A 17708-nucleotide genomic window follows, 5' to 3' on the forward strand; every position below is an offset into this window, starting at 1 on the left:
CTAACACCTTTTCATTAGTGACACTAAAGACAGGACTGCACAAACAAACATAAATCAATTCGGCTGTAATTAAAAGTCACGTACGGTGAAGAACGACAAAATTTTCGCTTCCTTCCACAGTGCGCTCAGTGGTGTCATCGTCGTCATCGATCGGATGATAGTGGATGATGTAGCGATTGATATCAGAGGATTTGGGGACCTGAGGGGCATTCCAGGACACCAGCATACTGTCTGGAGTCACGCCACTGAAGGACAGGCCAGACGGGGCAGGGACAGCTAAAAGAGACAGGAGGCAAGTGCGATATTTTTTAGTTCCATTAAAAAGCAGCTGTTTTGTAAGCATCAAACATTGATAAAACATCTACAAGAATATAATGAAATATTTTCAGCGTCCCATTTGTGGAAGGCTCTCAAACGGTGTTATTTTAGTATTGTTTATATACTTTTATAGTATTTTTTTCAGTTTTTTCTAAAGCAGGTGGAGGACAGAATTAGAAAATGTTTATGTGAAAAGCAGAAGTCACACATACTGATGCCATGTGGGTCTACACATCAGTTTTCTCCAGACAAAAAGAGAGTGAGGAAGAAAAAGAGACATAAAATAGTGTGGTAGAGAGAGGAAAAAAATAAAAGAGTAAGAAGGAAAGAAGGATAAAGTGCTGCAACAAGAAACAGCTGCTAGTTTTTCCTCAATCCACTTTCAAACAGGGATATGGCTGCCATATGTATATAAAGAAATACTGTAACAACAAAGAGCAGGAACGTTCAACAAGTATGAAGACCCAGATTTACTGCACATTCATTTGGGCCAACAGGTCATTACATTCACAGGTTTTTCTTCACTTAAAGGTACACAAAATATATGTCTTTTTTGTACTATATCCATTTTTACTCCCAAAAAACATCCAACTTTAACCCGTTTTTTTTTTTTTTTTTATATGCATTGTGTCAGTACGATTTTTTTGGAAGGAGTTGATGCTTATTCACTAATGGTGCATTAAATTGATCATAAGTAAGAGTAAAGACATTTATAATGTTAGAATATATTTATATTAAAATAAATGATGTTCTTTTGAACTTTTAATTTAACAAAGAATCCTGAAATAAAATCACGGTTTCCACTAAAATATATTAAGCAACAACAATATCAATAATAATAATAATAATAATAATAATAATAAAAACAAATTCACAATATTACTGTTATTACTATATTTTTTAACAAATAAATGCAGACTTGGTGAGCATAAGAGACTTCTTTCAAAAAGATTAAAAATATATATATATCTTACTGATCCAAATGTATTCTCATTATTATTTAAAAAAAAGCCATATTTGGAGCCTTAAGGCTTTTTTAAAGCCTTATTTTTCATCATACATGTATGTAAAATCTTGGAGACATTTTGTTCAGCAATTTTTTCCCTACAAGTTCCCCTCACTCTTTACCTGTTTGCTGGGTGATGGTGATGGGTTCACTCTCTCCATTTTCTGTGACTGTGGTGACGGTGATGTCATAATCAATACCGGGCTCCAGGCCGTGCACGGTGTAAAACCCTGTCGTGGGCTCCACAAATTCAACAAAGATTGGGACACTGTCCCCTGCAGCCAACACCGTGATGCGGTAGCCCGTAACGGCGGTGGAGTTAAGAGGACTCCAGCTGAGGCCAATAGTGGAGTCAGTGATGTTGATGAAGTTAAAATCAGTTACTTTGGGCACATCTGGAGAGGAGAGAAGGTGCCAGAGGCCCAACACAGACAGAGACACAACACAGAGTGGCGGAGGTAAGTCATTGACCCAAAAAAATAGATCCTTCATAGTTCATGTGAATGCTGAACCATGGAGATGAGCATTAGGAATTTGTGATATGAGTATATAATATCAGAGTTCTAATGCCATTTTTTATTTATTAAAATACAGACCAAAATTGTGAAAGAAATTGAGCTCTTATGTTCTGTTTGCCAAAATTGGCTGACAACAGAAACATATGCTGATTTTATTGTTGCTTCACATTTTTTGGTCATTATTGAGAAAGCAATGTGTATTTAGTAATCTGCATGTTCTCTGTATTTAATGCCTCAATAGGCATTAAAAGCAAGTACTGCACTGATTACAATACACATGCTTTAAGCAAAGTTACTGATGCAAAATTACTGAGTTACGGGGTGATTTGTCTCTCAAAAAGCTCTTATGCCTACCCGGAGTCACAGTGCTGGAGACAGGAATGCTCTCCATGTCATCCTTCACAGTAAACACGCTGACATTATACTCCACTCCTGGACTCAGGTTCTCTAACGTACACGAGTTATGTCCCGCCTTCACAAACTCCTCCACAGAGTTCCCTTGCTGTCCTTTGGTGGGGGTGCAGGTCACTCTGTATCCCGTGATGTCTACGGAAACAGAACAAGTGTTGCCAAGGGAACACAGGAGCTCATTTGAGAGAGTGCTTCACATTCTTTTATTACACAGTAATCCTGCATTTTTAAATTTTATTTCCATGACTTTTCAAGCTGTTTGTAATTACTGGAACACTGTCGCTGCGCCGAAATCGAACACTTCCCTACTATATACTATGCAAAAAGAGTACGCCAAAAGAGTAGCATGTCCAAAAACATAGTATTCACGATTTGATTGACAGCAGTGGTCCTAGAGGCAAAGTGGTTCCGAATGAGGAGTATGTTATGAATATCTTAAGAAGAAAAAAGTAATAAATCACATGATATACAATAATTTACGCACTTGAAAAACGCGATGGCACCCCTCTCTTGATACTAACCTGGGATTTTAGCATCGTTCCACTGAACAGTCAGCTCTCCGGTGTTCGGGTTGGACTCCAGGTTCAGATCCGTGGGTGGAGAAAGAGCTATAGACAGATAAAACAGTGTGAGAAACTTCTCTCTCACGCTCCCACATCTTTAATAAGCTCAACATAATAAGAACAGAAAAATGCGCTTACGAGTGACCACCCGTCGAGTGATGGGGTTGCCTTGCTCATGACCGCTGATGACCGGCTGGACGCTGTAGGTGTACTCAACTCCAGGGGTTAGACCTGAGATGATGACACTACCAGACTCGGAGATCTCATCCCTAGGGGCTTCTCCGCCTTGGCTGGGCCTCACGGTTAACTGCAGAGCAAAATTAAAGCATAAACATTGTGCATTGAGGGTGTCAGAATGTCAAGAGTACTTTCTCAAAGTAGCCGTTAGAGCAAAAAGTAATGGCCTATAGCTGCTTCAGTGCCTCTGGTGTGTTTCAACGGTAACCTACCTTGTATCCAATTTTGGGCACAGGGATCCAGGAGACAATGATGGAAGTGTCTGTGACATCAGTGCTGAAGTAAGGAGCATTTCCCATTGGCTGAACTAAAAGCCAGAAAATACGGAACAATTGCTTTAGAACTTGTGGTTAATGATTCGTGAATGTATTTGGAAGTGTTTCGACAGGCAAACAGAAACTCACGTGTGGCGAATGTGGCGACGGACCCCTCACTAAGCACGTTGCCTTTTTCTGCATGCAGAGTGGCAGAGTACACCGTATCAGGCTGCAAGTTGAGGATGGTGTACTGTGACAAGCGGGCGGGAATACGCAGCTGTTTGGGGTTTGAGCCCTCAACAGTCAGGAAAAGTCTGTAACCTGTGATTTGAGCCCTAGGAGGTGACCAGATGATTACAGTACTGTCCTCCGTAATGTTAGTGAAATGAATATTGGTGGGTTGGTCAGGCTCTGTGAAGAGAAAGATGTACAAGGTTAACACGCATCATAGTGGCAAACATGGTTACACTTTATTTTGATGGTCCTCTTTAGATATTCTGTTGACAATAAGTAACGTTGCACCTACTTGTCAACTAACTCTCAATAGAGTGTAAGTGGAGTAGACTGTTAGGGGTATGGTAAGGTTAGAAGAATAAGGGGTTAGGGTTAGAATAATGTGGCATGCACTTGCAAAGTTACTTATAGTAAGTAGAATGTCTGATGGGGGACCATCCCGATAAAGAGTTAGTAGATTTTAAGCAGACAGTCTACACATACTCTAATGAGAGTTAGTTGACATGTAGGTGCAACATTACTTATAGTCAACAAAATGTCTAAAGGCACCAAGCATGTTGAAATTTGGCGTTGGGGCCGTTGGTGAGAGTGGGAACCCCGATTGGATGTTCAGATTAGCGAACAAGTCAGTGCATGAGAATTAAAGCAAAAGTGATGAAAGAGAGCAAGTAAGTCAAGACGGCACAGACAGAAGGCTGATCTAATGTTATGTTATCCTACCCGTGCATTCCAAAACGCGAATATTTTCATAAAAACATGAGAAAGAAAGATAAGATTCGGTTGCGCAGAACGCATGTGCTAGTTTGCAGTCGGCTGTAGTCTGTGCTGTGTGATCAAGAGCAGCTTTTTGGTCCAGACGCAGCTGACGCGAGGCAACAACGCCGATTTTCGACATAGCTAGTTCTTTGAAATAGGCTTTGTGTATCAAAATAAAGTGTTACCCCAAAAATAATAGCAACACTGAGCCAAGATTTTTTGTATTGTAAAATTATCAAATTGCTTTTATTATATTATATTATATTATATTGCAATGTTGTTTCTCAAGTAAATTTTATTATATTAATTTATTTATTTTTGTAGAAATGTAGCTTTTCTCACTTGTAGCTTGCTCTCCAACCAGTGGCTCACTCTCTTCACCCGATTTGAGAGAAAAGATGAAGAAACGGTAGAGGGTTCCAGGGTGGAGGTCTGTGATCTCAGCATAGGCGTTCTGTGTCACCTGGAGTGGGATTTCTCTCTCAGTCAATCCATCTGGACCCACCTCACCCACAGAAACACGGTACCCAGACACCTCAGTGTATGGACTAGTCCAGGTGACTGTGATCTTAGAGTCAGACACTTCAAAGAACTGCAGATCGGTTGGAGAGGGAACTTCCTCTGTGGGTAGAAAACATTTTTTTTTTTCGTCATTCAGACCTTGGAATACAATGGGAAAAGTTTCAAGCTATTCTAATACTTTCAAGAAATTAAAGGTTGCTCCTTAACAAAACATAACCATGACCCTTTCTACCTTTTTGAGTCACAAACCTGATTCTGAGTGACCTTCCTTTGAAGGGCTTAACTTTATTGTAGCCTCTCATTCAGACATGTGTTTACCATTCTGTAAAAGTTGCTCATCTGAGCAAAGGAATTCAGACACCCTACCGACAGACCAGACGGCCTGACAGGGAAAAGAATAATAGGCTTTCAGGACTGTTTGTTTTAGAAGCAGCCATAATATTTCAGCAGACATCAAAAACCTCATTACATGTAAAGCCGAACTGTTGAACCCTTTTTGACTCATTTGCACCTTCGAAGAATCAGAGCATACTATAAAAGTCAATGTGAATATGTATTAGATGAAACGTTCTCAGTGAGACTCAGACAGTTTTTGTAAAGTTGCAATGTTTGCTGATTTACCAGATCAGTATGAAACAGTCAGAACTGTGTAATTTTCTCCAAGCCAGTCCCCGCAAAATCAAAATCCACACACTTTCGACATATTACCCTATAAGGATTCACAGGCGTTTGGACGCCGACTCGCTGACTCAACTCAAATGTGATCTTATCTTTGGCCTGCCAGACAAAACACCTAAATCCACTCAAAAGAAAACAATAAAAAGACGTTTATGGCTTGATGACATCATGCTATGTTTCCACTGCACCCCAAAGATCAAACCATTTGTTAAACAGAAGTTATTATCTTCAGATGTATCCTGACACACATCTGAGGTCATGTAACACATCTCTTCTTTAAAGATGTGGGTGAATCTCATAAAACCTTTCAAGAACAGGTCAAGGTCATAATTCACCCCAAATCAAAAATAAATAAATATAAAATAATTTTAACTAAATAAAATAGAAGCCTATTTTAGGAACATCACAGATTTTTGCAATGTCCCACCATTATACATTTTATACAGTATACATATATATATATATGCATACACATAAATGAAGGCAGTTTTAGGGGACAATGTATTTAACTGTCATGAAAATAATGTCACATTATTAAAACTCTTAATGGTCATAAAAATAGGCTTCATACTTTATGTAAAGTGTAATTTCCTTTTTTTTATCCAAGTTTTTCAAGATTCACCCATGAAGTGATTTCATACCTGCCAGTGGTTCTCCAGCAGTAGTGACCTGAACAAAAATAGGTTCACTCTCCAAACTGTCTTCCACTGAGTAGATGCTGATGTTATAGAGCAGACCAGGGCGGAGGTCACCCAGGGTCACTGAGGTGGCAGTGTTAGGCAGGTTCAGCTCAGTGCTGCCAGAACTGCCCTCTTCAGATGGAGTGTACACCACACGGTAACCTAAATATACAAGATATACACTTATCATCTGTATTTTGTGTGCAATTTATATATAGGTCACATAATGGTTTGTTTTTTACTAAAGACACCCTGTGTTTACCAGTGATAGGAGCCACAGGTTTAGACCAGCTGATAATCAGAGAGGTCTCCCCCACATCCTCCACTTCATGATCAGAAGGAGCATCAGGAGCTGTGGAAGCATTAGCCAAAACATAAGCTAAAACGATCACATCATCAAACAATCAAATACTGCAAGTAAGAGTATTTGTAAGTGGAAGATGTTGTGGAGTTGACTTTTTACAGCAGTGAAATTTCTGACATAAACACGCTTGAGATTTAAGTTGTTAGACATTATTTAATTGTTTTATATATTATATTATATTATATTTTATGGTATATTATCAGATGTGAACAAATGAAATTAAACATTTGCCATATTCTTATATTTTTACTTAAGATGAAAATAAAGACAAATATAAATTGTAGAATTTAATATTGGTATTTTGGACCCCCTTTATGCTTTTTAGGGCCCTGTTTACACCTGCCATTAAGATGCGTTTTGGTCGATCGGATCACAAGTACACGAGGGAGACACATACCCGTTTACACCTGGTGTTTTAAAGACCACGCCGAACACGTGTTAGAAATCAGGAATGGTGAGAGAACATTGCGCTTGGTGCGTTTCTCAAAAATATGTCAAGTCGTATATGGCTTTCCCAGTAGGTTAAATTTTTATAATATTATAAAGAGGATGAAAGAGGAAAAGGGAACAAGAAAAACCAAGAAAGACAGAGAGAAAAGGTTCACCTGTAGTCTGGGAAGTGGTAAGGATCAGGTTGGGTTCTCCTTCTCCTGTCACTTCATACACATTTACAGTATACTTTCTTCCTGGGAGAAGTTCACTGATGTTCACGGATGTAGCCGAATGAGGAAGGTCTGGAAACGGATAATCAAGTTAACATTACAAACATTGACATCTTTAACTTCCACAAATGAATTGTGGACAAATTAGGTTTACTAGTCTAATTTGACTAAACCAATGACACTACACTTGAGATGCACATACTGACCCAAGACCATGGGCTGTCCTCTCTGGCCTCCCTCCTCACTCAGCTCATATTCCACCCTGAATCCAGACACTGTGTCAGACGCAGACACCCAAGAGATGACGAAACTGCTGGAAGTGATCTCAGTCACAGACTCAGAGGTGTCCACTATCGGAGGGGGCTGGGTGGTATATCCCTCTATATGGGTAGCCACTAGGGAGGTTATGGAAAGGAGTACATTAGCAAACATGCTCTTAAACATGCTGTTTTTGGATACATTAAGTCCCATTCAAAAACTTGCTGATGAATAATTATTTATGCTTGAAAACTGTCACAAATACATGCACATGCACGTTTAATGAATGAATAGCCTACATGAGCCATGCACGGTGGAGAAATCAAAGCTAGTGGTTTCTCTACGTCCGAAACGCAGGATGCTGATGAGTTGGCCCTCGTAAGTGACTCCTGGCTTCAATCCTGCGATGGTGTATGAGTTCAGATGGCCTGGAATAGTGACCTCCATCCATTGGATATGGGTGTTTTTCTGTTTAAAATAAGTAGGTTGCAGCTCAACTATCACACACTATAGTGTATTAGATAAATAACCACTCTAATGTAATCATAATTCAATTTGATTCAAAGAGCAAAGGGCCACTAAAGTTTATAGCGTCTCAAAAGAGACTCACCGGTCTCCATTTGAGTATGTACTGTGTGATGTGTGCAGAAGCCGGGGCGTTCCATTGGATGGGGTGGGAGTCGGGCTGGTTGCCAGATTCTGATATAATCACCTGGACTGGACGATGACCACCTGATAGAGGTATATAAAATATTCAGAATTTAAAAATAATATTTACAGCCAAGAGCACCCATACTTGCAAATTACAATACGTAAAATGTCTTAAGAGAATACCATGCCAGTAGCTCATCATGCTAATACTATAAAACAACAAACACAGAGTATTTGAACAGTGTTTTCACAACTCGCATATTGAGAACAAACCGAGATGTTTTCTGGCCTAAAAAAACATTAATGTGTTCTAGGAAAGAGAAAAAAAAATAGTTTGTAGCGTTAGTGTGCTCTGTTCCTTTTGGGAAACGCTGAAATGGGAAACGTAGCACTAGCTTGTGAGATTCTTACCACAGTTTCAGCACTAAGACATGAGGATGAGAGGACCACCACCTCCGTCTCAGGCTTTCAAACCTTTAAATCCAGAAACCCTCAGCAACTTTTCTAAAGTGATAAATCTCTATTATTTACCAACAAAATTTCTCAACAGTGTATTTAAAACTAATTTTTCTTCAAGTGTCTTGTAGCCTCATATAGCAATATCCTCAAATTGCATCTGATTTCAATCTGGTCCCCATTTCTCCCAATTATTGCCATGAGGGTAGTCTGTGTACAGCACTTAAAGTTCACTTAGTCTGCATTACGTTCCGCCAGCCTGCACCAGCCTCACTCCCACTGTTCCCAGCCTTCTCACAGCTGGACGCCATTACTGAGGGATATTGCTCTGGGGTTGCTTTCACTCAATGAGCAAAGGGAGCACTTCTGACCCCAACAAGCTCTCACAAAGAGGAAAAACTTTATTAATGCAGACCTTGTCAGATCTTGTGGGGGAATTTAGTGGTTGTGTATAAATACATATAATTAACAACACATTTATTTTGTGATAAAAAGGAACGGATTAATATAAACAACATTCTGTACTGGTCATTAGTGATGGGCAATATGACCAAAACCACGGTAATGGTACAAAAACTTAGATTTATATCATATTATATGATATTCACTATACCGTTCAGAAGTTTGGGGTCTTCTTTTGGAAGAAATTAAAACTTTTACTCAGCAAAGGATGCATTACATTGATCAAAAGTGACAGTAAAGACATTTACAATATTACAAAAGATTTAGATTTCAAATAAATGCTGTTCTTTTGAACTTTCTATTCACTAAAGATTTCTGAAGGATCATGTGACACTGAAGACTGGAGTAATGATTACTGCAATTTCAGCTTTGCCATCACAAATTACATTTTACAGTATACTAAAATAGATTTTTTTATTATTATTGTAATCATATTTTCACAACGTTATTGTTTTTTTGCAGTGTTTTTTTAATCAAATAAATGCAGCTTTGGAGAGCATAAGAGACAAATATATTTAAAAAAAATTCCGACCCCAAACTTTTTAAAGGTAGTGTATAGATCACATAACAAACCAACAAATGATAAGACAGCACAGAACCAGCTTTATATTATCACAATAGGACTCAAAACAATAGTGAATTACAAATATAACTGGATGAGCCATTATTTGAAGTCATCATTAAATAGGCAAAATATGCACAACAGGCCTGGCATGGCATTGTGCAACACGTCAAATTAAAACCACTCCCAAATCAACAAAGCTGTCTAGACAGGAAGAGTATGCTGTAGTTTTCTTCTTAATCTTGGATGATTTTTTTTTTCACATGACCAGTTAACACGTTTCTGTTTAGCAGTGTATGAGTATGTGTATGTATACTGATGTCTACATAAAGAATTGCCTTCAAGGATAATAAAGTTAAGTTTCTACCGTCATTCCATCCAACCCTAGTTGTTGATTTTCCTCTACAAAAGTTGGGAGGCAACCATTAACAATGGAAAGTACATAATCTCTGAATTACTTTACAGATGCTGTGCAAGCAGAAAAAGTAACAGGTTTGGTTGAAATTCAAACTAATTCTCAACACAGGACGAAAGAAACTCAAAGACAAACAAACAGTGCCAAAAGGGCTGCAGGGGGTGATTTAGACAGCTGTGTTGATTGGGTGTGTGCCTTTCTCCATCCAGGGAACTTCAAAAGAACAGACGGCAAACACAAGGCATGGGCCCACCCAAATCAAGGTGTGGATGAGGGCATCTTAAAACCAACATCCTTGATTTCAAACGCTGCCAGAGGACGAGCATTTGTCCGTTGTAAAAGAAAAGATCACAAGGAAGAGCAAATCCTAATCACCACTCCAACAAAACACCTGGGAGAAATGGCAAACAGCACACTTGCTCTCAGTAAACATCTGGAAGCCTTTGACTTCCAAACCTCTCCCCACCCATGCCCACAAGACTACTTATAGCAGTACACAGTGTGACCCACATACTGTGTGTGTGTGTGTGTGTGTGCGCGCGAGAGAGAGAGGGAACATGTGCCTCATAAAAAATAAAAAAATCTCTCAAAAAGATGCAGTTTACTCACCAGGGAAAGACTGCTGAGGCTCGCAGCTCATCTCTCCAATGCCATTTCCATAGCAGTGACATCTGTAGTGGATTCCCTGAATGAGTTTGTCCCAGGACTCTCCGATCTGATAGAACATTCTAGTCTCGGGCTCTTGGCACTGATCTGGAAATGGAAATCGGAGTAACACGGTCATTTTCCAATCATTAGCTCGGTCATTTATAGGGAAAAAGGCTAAAACTGCTCATCCTAAGGCTACAATTTAGAGGAAGAGGCACTCTAATTGTTTCAAGAAAAGTTCATTTAAGCAAATGAAGACAAATTATCCATTTCAGTTCTAATTGATGAAACAATAGATGTGGCTGGCTCACCAATAGCATCACACTTCCAGCGTCCACGGCCTTGACCAAAGCAGCTGCAGTTCATCATGTAGCCTTCCTCATGCTGTTTAGTGAAAGTCTGATTTACTTCATAGGTCAAATTATCCACAATGCACTGGTCTGAAAGAAGAAAAGACATGCATGAACATATAAATAATGGATACATATTTCATCCATCACTTACAAATGGGAGATGACAACGCTCACCTTTGATTTGTGAGTAGGCAATGCAGCTCCATTCCCCACGGCCATTGCCCACACACGTACAGCGCATCATGTGACCCAGAACATCATGGCGTCTGTCCCACTGATCTCCCAGACGATACATCACACCCTCGCCAGTGGTACACACCTCCTCATGAGCTGATGGAAACCCATCAACATCAACATTATTCACAAACCTTCACATTTAAATTCTCCTCAACTGTCCTTCTTAAAAATGTAAGGCGTTTTAGCCAATGAGACAAGAACACATCTCTCTTCGTTTTGGAAGCACTTGAGGACTTTTCCAAAAAACAACCCTCTAACTCCTTCAAAGAACAACATTAAAGGCCCGTTCACATCAAAAACAATAACTATTGTCTTTATTGTTATAGTTTTAGTTATTATCTTTGGTGGGAATGGGCCGATGGGAACTTGAAGGAGTACCTAGGCCTGTCACAATTATCGATTAATTTGATCTAATTGCAATTATTATTACAATCAAAGACCTTTCTTCATTTGGAATGAAGTTTTGAATGGAGGGATAGAAAGCGCTCAGATAAAAAAAAAAAAAAAATCTTCATTTGTGTTCCGAAGGCGAGCGAAAGTCTTACGGGTTAGGAAACGACATGAGGGTGAGTGATTAATGACGGAATTTTCTTCACTAATCACATTTATTTGTATGACAATTAATCGTCAGCACAAAATGCATGATCCTGACAGGACTAGGAGTGACATTTGTAGCTTTTAAGTTAACACCAAAGTTAGAAATTTAGCTTGAGGAAGAGACCAAATCCAGTTAATTGAGTTTTTAATGGCCAAAAGAGTAATTAGGGGGTCAATTAGGGTCAAACAGCTAAAACTCAATTCTAATGACCATAGATCCATTAAGCTCAAGGCAGTTCCTCACAAACAGCCTCATTGTTTCAATTGGGATATCACTGATTGGTGTATCTGGTTAATAAAAGAGGATGAGAGTGAGGAAATATCTCCAAGGTTAAGAGTGGAGGAGGCTACACAGCTGCCCTGGAGAGCAGCCAGATATATATGCTTCACTGCCAGCCAGACTCTGGTCCAAAGCCAACCTCTCTCCGTCTGCTGCCCCGCACAGCTGAGGGGCCACGGCTATCACAGACGGGCAGAAATCTGTGCTTAAACATTAGCTGCAGCTTCCAAAGTACAAGTTTTTAAAGTTCTTTTCCACATTGTTCACATTCAGTACGGCAAGTAATATATTACTTATTATAAAAAAAAAAAAAAAAAATGTTGATGCATGACAATGGTTCCTGTGTTGAGACAGAAATCCCTACCCCCTACAAAACAAACACGTCAAAGAAACACAAAGAGCAGCTCTGGTTTCAATCTATGTCAGATCACTAAATCTCATAAACTCCCCAGGGTTCGCCTGGCTCTAACTGGCACCCTGGTGACAGAGACACCCATCAAAGCTAAGGCAGAATGAGGTGTTTATGTAAATATGGCTGAATAGGTGCGGAGTGATCTTTATTCCACGTAGTTAACGTCCTCATCTTAACTGTTACCAGATCTTCTCCAGCACAGACCACAAAGTAATTGAAAAAGCAGTGAGACACATGAAATGTCACTTATTTTATATATTCAGTCTTTTTGCTTTTTGCCTCAAGTAAGGAAAAGGAAAAGCATGGGACATGGACTGCAACGTTCCTCAATATCTTAGTAGAAGTTAAAGATAAAATGATTTCCTCAAAGCACGCTATTAAGACCCAGGGCTGTGTTTCCCAAAAGTTCCCACCAATGGCCTCTACGATCAACTTAGGTAATGATACTTTTGGGAAACGCAGACCTGGATACTTACAGGAATAAAGTGCCTTTATAACATTATAGTTCTCCATCTTCTTATGTGCCAAGCTCCAGTCAAGTCCTAACCTGTTACAATCTCTCTCTCTCTCTCTCTCTCTCTTTCTCTCTCTCTCTCTCTCTCTCTCTCTCTCTCTCTGGCTCCAACATTTATTGCTAGTGTAAAACTGGCACTTACCTGCCATGGGACAGAAGCCAAACCGCTGCTCTTGGTCATAGTTATAAGTTGTGCCGCACCATTTCATGCCATCTCTCCTGCCGTCAGCGGTGCAGTCGGTGTAGTTACGGCCGTTGAAGAGGAACGGGAACTGACAGAGTGCACCATTGGAGTTTCCTCCTCTGGTTGTGACCATAACTAAAAATAAAGATATTTACCAGTGAAAAACTGTAGCAGTTCCAAGAAGAGGTTTTGACTTCCAAAAAATGACAGGGATAATCCTTCAAAAAGAACCTGGGGTTAAAAAAAGAGCCTGCTTATGGGTACATGGCTCATTCAGGGCTTGAACAAACAACCTAGAACCAACTGTCCTGTGCTTTAACCACACCACTATACATGACACGAATAGTAAAAAAAAGAAAAGAAAAAAAAAAGATGTAGATATGAAAAAATCTAATGAAAATCAAAGTAGATTTGATTGCACTAGCAGTTTTAAAGAAATGAATGCTTTTATTCAGCAAAGATGCATTGAATTGATCAAAAGTGACAGTGAAGGCATTTATAATGCAACAAAAATCTATTTCAAATAAATGCCTGAAAATATTGGTTTTCATGGTTTCCTCAAAATATTAAGCAGCACAACAGTTTTCAACATTGATAAGAGTAGTTAGCAATATTTTGAGCACCAAATAAGCATATTAGAATGATTTCTAAAGGATCGTGTGACTGAAAACTGTAATGAGGCTGACAATTCAGCTTTGCCATCACAGGACATTTTAAAACATATTAAAAATAGAAAACTTTAAATTGAATAATATTTTGCAATAGTGTTTTTACTGTATTTTTGATCAAATAAATGCAGCCTTGGTGGTCATAAGACACAAATAAAAACCTTACCGAGCCCAATCTTTTGAATGGTAGTATATATACACTTACCATGGTTGTTGGTACAGAAGGAGTACTTGTAGTCCTTTTCAAAGTCAGATGAGGTGCTGCACCAGAGCTGCCCATCACTGCGTCCCTCGGACGTGCAGGAGTAGAATGTTTTCCCCATGAACACAAAAGGGAACACACACGGCTGCCCACCTGAGGTCCCACCATACACCTGGGACTGGCTCTCTATGCACACATGAGAAAAGAGACAATGATTTTTTTTTTTTTGAATGAATGAATGAACAGCAGCAGATTCAATCACATAAAACCGCAGACAAACCTGATGAATAAAGACACTAACCTGACTCTTCACAGCTGACACCATTCCCTAAGCATGTACACAACATCTGTTTGCTGCCTTGGGTCTTGATCCACCGCATTCCCAGGGCGTAGGAAATGCCTGCATCTGTGAGACAGGATCCCTCCGCGGGGTGTTCAGGCACCGCCACAGGCTGGACATTGGTCACCACACGAGACCCAGTCCCTAGAGCACAAAACAACACATGAGGATACACATTTTGTCTCTACATCCATACACTGATTCTCAAGGCCACTGCAAACTAGTAGGGGGTATTTAATTCAAGATTTCAAATTTTTTAATAAATGTAATATTTAAATTTTATTTCATTTAACAAAAATGTGAGGTTCTTACCCAGGCTAGTGGTGTGCAGTGATGCATGTCTCTCACACTTCCACTCTCCACGTCCATTTCCAGTACACAAACACTGTAGCACATGTCCACGAGAATCTTTCTTGCTCCACGTGTCTCCGATCCGGTAAGAAGTGTGTGTGTCCTGGTCGTTACAGCGGTCTGTGATGCACACACAATCATACAATGCAGACGTTTCTCATCAGAAACCACGTTGTGGTTCTTCATCACAAACAAAATAACTGGTTAATAAAACACAGTAAAGTTAAAGTTTTTCCCTCTTCTGCCCAGTTAAAAAAGCTCTTGCACTGATGCCAGAGGTTTAAATGCACTTTGAGTGGATAATTAAAGTGAAATCCAGTTGGACAGATGGAAGGGAGTTTTGTGTGGTTTGGACTGTTCCACTATTCTAAAAGGGGTGGAGTTCTTACTTCTGGATGTGCATGTAATACGTCCACTTCCTTCTCCAAGGCAGGTGCAGTCCACCATCATCCAGCCTTGGTAGGGTTTCTCCCAGGTCTCACCAACCATGTAGGACATGCCAGCTGTATTGTCAAAACAGCGCTCCGCTATCAAGCAAAAGAATAAAAAGGGTTTAATAACATGATGTCAATACTACTACTAATATGACACATCTAATTTCCTTTCCATCATAAACAAAACCACTGTAATTAATTTAAAGAGCCCATTAAATTACTTGATTGCAGATTCTTTCTTGTGTCAACATATTTCGTATTGAAACTGGAACTTTGGGCGGGACATATTGAGGCCGATAAAAAAAAAAAAGTTTGTTATGAACTATGATTTGCTACTTGCTAGTCGATTACAGGTGGTATTAAGGCAAGAGAGATTCTCAGTCTAGAGAGTATTTGATTGGACAAAAATTTGTGTAGTGCAGGATGAGTCATCAGTTATTTTGGTCCATTTTCCTGGAAGTGAAAGTCATTTTTAAACGCATATATCTGCTAGATATAATCTGCTAATAATGTTTAAAAGTGTACTATCATATATATCAAAGCAGACACAGAAAGAAGCCTCAGCTTGATAGTGTCTTTAAATGCCCAAACTCACCAACAGGTTTGCAGGTCCACTCTCCTTTCCCATTTCCCAAACAGACGCACTCCAGCATGTAGTCTCCAGTGTCATGGGGTCTCTTCCATGTGTCTCCAATCTTGTAGGAGTGCCCTCCCTCATGACAGCGGTCTACAACAGAGTCCAAAAAGGTAAACAGCAGCACAACTCCCAAAAGTATAATTCCCAAAGTGCGGTTAAGTACAGTGAAGGAAAGTTCCAGTCTACCCACTTGCAATGGTGCAACTGATTTTCCCTTTGCCAGAGCCAATGCAAGTGCAGTCCCAGATCATCCCATCCTTGGGCCTCTCATAAGTCTCTCCAACCCGATAGGAGCGAGTGTTTACTTTATCATAGCAGGTCTCTTCAGCTGGGAAAAGACATGGACTCTTTGTTCTTCATACTATTCAGTACTTCAAACTTAACTTGTAGTATATCTATATGGTTATTAATTCAACCAAGTCAGGAAACATTAATTCCAGTGCTGTGTCCCAAAGAATAAAACCAATGTAAAGGCACTCACCATCAGGTTTCGATTTGCACTTTATACCAGAAACTCCATGACAAGTGCAGATCAGTGTGCTGCCCAGATAACTGCGCTCCCATTGCTCTCCAACTCCATAAAACTGGCTATTTTCAACACAGCCATCTGCAGAGGACACAACAAAACCCTTCTGAGCTCTAAAGTATTTGAACTTTCTCAACAAAAAAACAACGATCACACAAAGAATAAAAACCGAATCCCTAGAGTACATTTTCCAGCTTTTAAGTAACAATTTGCGTGCGTAAAACCACTTAATTGCCCATTTCAAAACAATCAAGACAAAAACAAACAAACGGAGGACCCCATACCTTGGGACACGGATGACACCGAGTGTTCCTGAGCTTGTCTCCTATGTTTCCCCGTTCCTTTCGGCATACACTGCACAGTGCAGGCGAGCAAAGCCACTGCCAACGCCGTGCCCAACGGGCCACCGGTCATTTTCACAGGTGAGATGAAACAGTAAACCAGTAGTCAAGCCTTCCTTTCCAATGGAGGGTCGAGGAGACGCAGTAATACACTGGCTGCGGGATTCAGGGTCACTACAGCCGCTTTCAGTCTCCAAGTTCCCTCTGTGTGTTTCCCTCCCTGTGCCTGTCCTGCCCCTCCAGCTCTTGCGCACACCTCTGCGGAGAGCTCAGATGTGCGGAGCGCTTTTATTTGACCTCAACATTCCGCCCTGGAGGAGGAACTACCCGTGCACACGCGTATGAGAGCGTCGACTAGCCGTGCACACAGACACCCAATCTGAAGCTCGCTTTTTGCGTAAAAAGTTTAAGATGATACTGAATCCAAAGCTAGCGCTTGCAAACAAACACTCTCAGTAGAGTGTACTTGGCTTTGGTTTTATAAATATTGTTAATCCAACACGCCATTGTTCAATAATGACCCAAATCTGTCCGTTTAAGGAAGCCTTTGACTGTACTAATCTAATAGAGATCATGCTACAGACAGTTGTACAGAGTGCATGAATGTCCATGTCTCGTTCACAGATGGTTCAGGGCTGCACCCATCTGAAACCAATTAGACAAACTCTTAACTTTAATAATACTTCCCTGGTGGTAAAATAAAGTCATTCTCAGTTTACTGTCACCCTTAAAAATGCATAAAGAATGAAAGAGGACTTATACCACAGATGTAACTGGTAAATAAAAGACAAATAATTTCAGTTCTGAGTTTACATGGCTATTAGTTACCAACACACTAAAAGTATTGAACCCTCATAGACTCTATAGGTGATAATAATGATGTTTTATTTTATTTTCCTCCTTAAAAGTGTTTTAGGAAGCCAATTTGTAATTACAAATATAATACACTTTAAAAAAAAAAAACTTGCTGCCTT

The 17708-nt window shown here is 39.8% G+C and overlaps 1 protein-coding gene across 1 annotated transcript in view; it reads right to left on the reverse strand.

Moving 5' to 3' along the window:
- Positions 1-16996, reverse strand: part of fn1a (fibronectin 1a) — a 30159-nt gene extending 13163 nt beyond the window's left edge. The window contains exons 1-26 of the mRNA XM_084422440.1: positions 16678-16996; positions 16349-16474; positions 16058-16195; positions 15826-15957; positions 15186-15323; positions 14758-14916; positions 14407-14589; positions 14109-14291; positions 13194-13370; positions 11186-11341; positions 10970-11098; positions 10620-10763; positions 8075-8196; positions 7764-7932; positions 7413-7601; positions 7150-7278; positions 6443-6532; positions 6142-6342; positions 4643-4921; positions 3458-3721; positions 3266-3360; positions 2955-3123; positions 2775-2861; positions 2197-2388; positions 1447-1719; positions 85-276 (exon numbers count right to left, since the gene is read on the reverse strand). Of these exons, the coding sequence (XP_084278566.1) occupies positions 85-276; positions 1447-1719; positions 2197-2388; positions 2775-2861; positions 2955-3123; positions 3266-3360; positions 3458-3721; positions 4643-4921; positions 6142-6342; positions 6443-6532; positions 7150-7278; positions 7413-7601; positions 7764-7932; positions 8075-8196; positions 10620-10763; positions 10970-11098; positions 11186-11341; positions 13194-13370; positions 14109-14291; positions 14407-14589; positions 14758-14916; positions 15186-15323; positions 15826-15957; positions 16058-16195; positions 16349-16474; positions 16678-16807 (4246 nt within the window). The 5' untranslated portion in view covers positions 16808-16996. The remainder of the gene's footprint in view (positions 1-84; positions 277-1446; positions 1720-2196; positions 2389-2774; positions 2862-2954; positions 3124-3265; positions 3361-3457; positions 3722-4642; positions 4922-6141; positions 6343-6442; positions 6533-7149; positions 7279-7412; positions 7602-7763; positions 7933-8074; positions 8197-10619; positions 10764-10969; positions 11099-11185; positions 11342-13193; positions 13371-14108; positions 14292-14406; positions 14590-14757; positions 14917-15185; positions 15324-15825; positions 15958-16057; positions 16196-16348; positions 16475-16677) is intronic.
- Positions 16997-17708: the final 712 nt, after the last annotated feature.

The sequence above is a fragment of the Rutilus rutilus genome (assembly GCF_951802725.1).
Source record: "Rutilus rutilus genome assembly, chromosome: 10".
Taxonomy (NCBI): domain Eukaryota; kingdom Metazoa; phylum Chordata; class Actinopteri; order Cypriniformes; family Leuciscidae; genus Rutilus; species Rutilus rutilus.